At 42.6% G+C, this 2,544-nt stretch overlaps 1 protein-coding gene across 1 annotated transcript in view; it reads left to right on the top strand.

Moving 5' to 3' along the window:
* The window catches only part of LOC134444314 (mast cell protease 1A-like), a gene marked incomplete at its 5' end in the record, with an annotated part of 3,509 nt that extends 1,992 nt beyond the window's left edge, over nt 1-1,517 (top strand). The window contains one exon of the mRNA XM_063193653.1: nt 1,353-1,517. Within this exon, the coding sequence (XP_063049723.1) occupies nt 1,353-1,517 (165 nt within the window). The remainder of the gene's footprint in view (nt 1-1,352) is intronic.
* Nucleotides 1,518-2,544: the final 1,027 nt, after the last annotated feature.

Here is a 2,544-nt window from a genome sequence, read left to right as displayed (position 1 = left end):
TCAGCGAGTTAAAGGGGCATTCCACCGGTGGAGACATGAATATTGTATTGAAAGTGGGTCATATATATAATAATAATAATAATAATTGTATTTGTATAGCACTGTTTCATACAAGGCATGTAACTCAAAGTGCTCAACAAATGGGAAAAGAACACAATTGTTAGAGATAAATTTAAAAGGAGAGGTATAGAGGAGAGGCAGAGATAGCAGGAAGGCAGAGGAAGAAGAGATAGACAGAGAATGTAGAGTCATAAGGTCAACGAAGGTTAGGACCAAGATTCATAAGTCATAGATCGTCACACAGAGATTGGGCGCTCAGGTGCTCAGGTGCTCAGGTGCGGCCCCTGGTTGCATCAGGGGTGAGGAAAAACTCCCTTTCGCTTGATCCATAGTTTGTGAGGGGGAAAAAAAGCTCAATATAGTAGAATGGTAGCATAAATTTCTAATGTGGTGCCTTCTTGATGGTCTGCACTGTCTCCGATGGCAAAGACGGCTTCTGCCAGGTAAGATGGCAGGTTCCCACCTGCCTGAGAGGCTTCCAGGTAACATGGATCACAGCAGACTAGATCAGGTTGTCGCCATCGATCAACATTGAAAAGTATGTCAGTGAGAACTCCAGTCACAAGTTGAGTGGTATTAAACACATTCAGCACATTTAAAGTCGACCACAAATTTTCACGAGATGATGGGCTCGGACCAGTTTGATCTACGTCTCAACAATCTTCTGATGTATCGTTCATCGGGGCCAGACTAAATTAAATATCCACTCTCACATTTAGGCTGGTTTATCAGGCTACTGGCCAAGAGGTTTCCACCAGATACGGTTGATATTTTAGGTCAAGAGCTTTCCAAATACATTAGCCTGTACTTGCCATTTGTATGCTGCAGTCAATTTACATTTCCCTCCACCCTTAAACTTTCTCGCCATTTCCAGTGATAAGCAAGTCATGACTTGGTTTTACCAGGTATTTTGAAATATGTGTCACTGGAATGTAATCAATTAATCCATTTTGCCCATTACTGGCCATTTCAAATTCCAAGAGTTTACCCCTCCCGCCAGAGTAACCGGTTTTCAATGTCATGATCAAATGTTAATGATTGGGTAAAATTAGACACACCCACCAGAATTTCTCAATTTGCCCGATCCATACCTAGGCTGTGAATGAATTGGATGTTGCATTACCTTCTGTAAGCTGCAAATGAAAAAGTACGAGGGTATGTCCAGATAAGAGTAGGATTTCATAAACAGAGAGGAGTTGGGAGAACTGAACTAGGCCAGTGACCAATGACTGGCTGTGTGTTGCCATGGTGACTGCTAATCGTAGCGGGTGGTGGTGTTTGTGTGTTGCCAGGGTGACTCCGGGGGTCCGCTGGTGTGCTGGAAGGGGAAGAGTAGAGTTCTGTACGGCACCACAGCCTACACTGATGTCCCCTGCGACAAGCCGGGTTACCCAGAAGTCTACATGAGGGTGCCCTTCTTCCTGCCTTGGATACGCTCTGTCATGGGGGACAATTGATGTGGAAATGAAGACACTCATTGGAAATGTAGACACCCATTGGAAATGTAGACACCCATTGGAAATGTAGACACCCATTTCAATGCATCTCTTCATCATCACCCATCTCTTGATTTAATTTTGTAACTTGTGCTGGGATTTTAGCCTGATTATCATCGACTATCAAATCTCTTCGAAACCTGGTCTGACCAAGACCATAACAATTAACATTTCCCAAATAGCCTCCCTTGGTCTGCTAATGATTGTTTGCTTCCCAACAAAGTGGGAGGAGTTCCTGTATTTGCAGGAACTCAGAAAGTACTTGCATTGACTCTTGACCTGACCTTGACGCTGAAGCTGTTGCGTTGCTTGGAGGGCACGGCCTGGCTACTGTGATTTGGCCAGGACGCTCTTGTAAAAGTGATTTGTTATCTCAATGGGTCGATTTTTCTTGTGAAATAAAGGCTTAAAACAATGCAGTCAGTGTGGTTAATTATACAGTACGGATGCCATCATTCTAATTTGTGTTTCAAGATTGAGTAGATGAGCACAATCTTTTTATTTTATTTTATAACCATATTTATGGTCATTTTATCCTTTTATTGACCACTGCACTTTATGTCTGTCTTGTGGTATGTTCCTGTCTTTACTGTATGTGCTTATGTCTTGCTGCACACCTAATCCCCCCTTTTGGGGACAATAAAGTTGAAAAGTGAGCAAAGATGAGCAAATGAGCAAAGTAGATAACAACTAGATGGCCAACCTGGGCCCTCATTTACCAAGCGTTCTTAGGCACAGATCCTGTGCGTAAAGCGTGCGTCCAATCATTCCTGAGCGAAGTGTGGGATTTATGAATTTGTACTTGAACATAGAAATGTCCCTAAATTTACGAACGCCTCAGACCATGCGTGCGAGTGGAAGACACGTGAAATTGAAACAATATTGACTGTGCAGGATACAGTTTGCTTTGAAATACAGTAAAGTATGACAGTTAGTTATTTGCACAGTGATTTGGAAGATGTGAGATTTATCAAGTCACAAATGAAGT

Source organism: Engraulis encrasicolus, unplaced genomic scaffold (assembly GCF_034702125.1).
Source record: "Engraulis encrasicolus isolate BLACKSEA-1 unplaced genomic scaffold, IST_EnEncr_1.0 scaffold_50_np1212, whole genome shotgun sequence".
Lineage (NCBI taxonomy): Eukaryota > Metazoa > Chordata > Actinopteri > Clupeiformes > Engraulidae > Engraulis > Engraulis encrasicolus.
The sequence above is the reverse complement of the archived record's forward strand: the minus strand, read 5'-3'. Positions and strand labels throughout refer to the sequence as shown.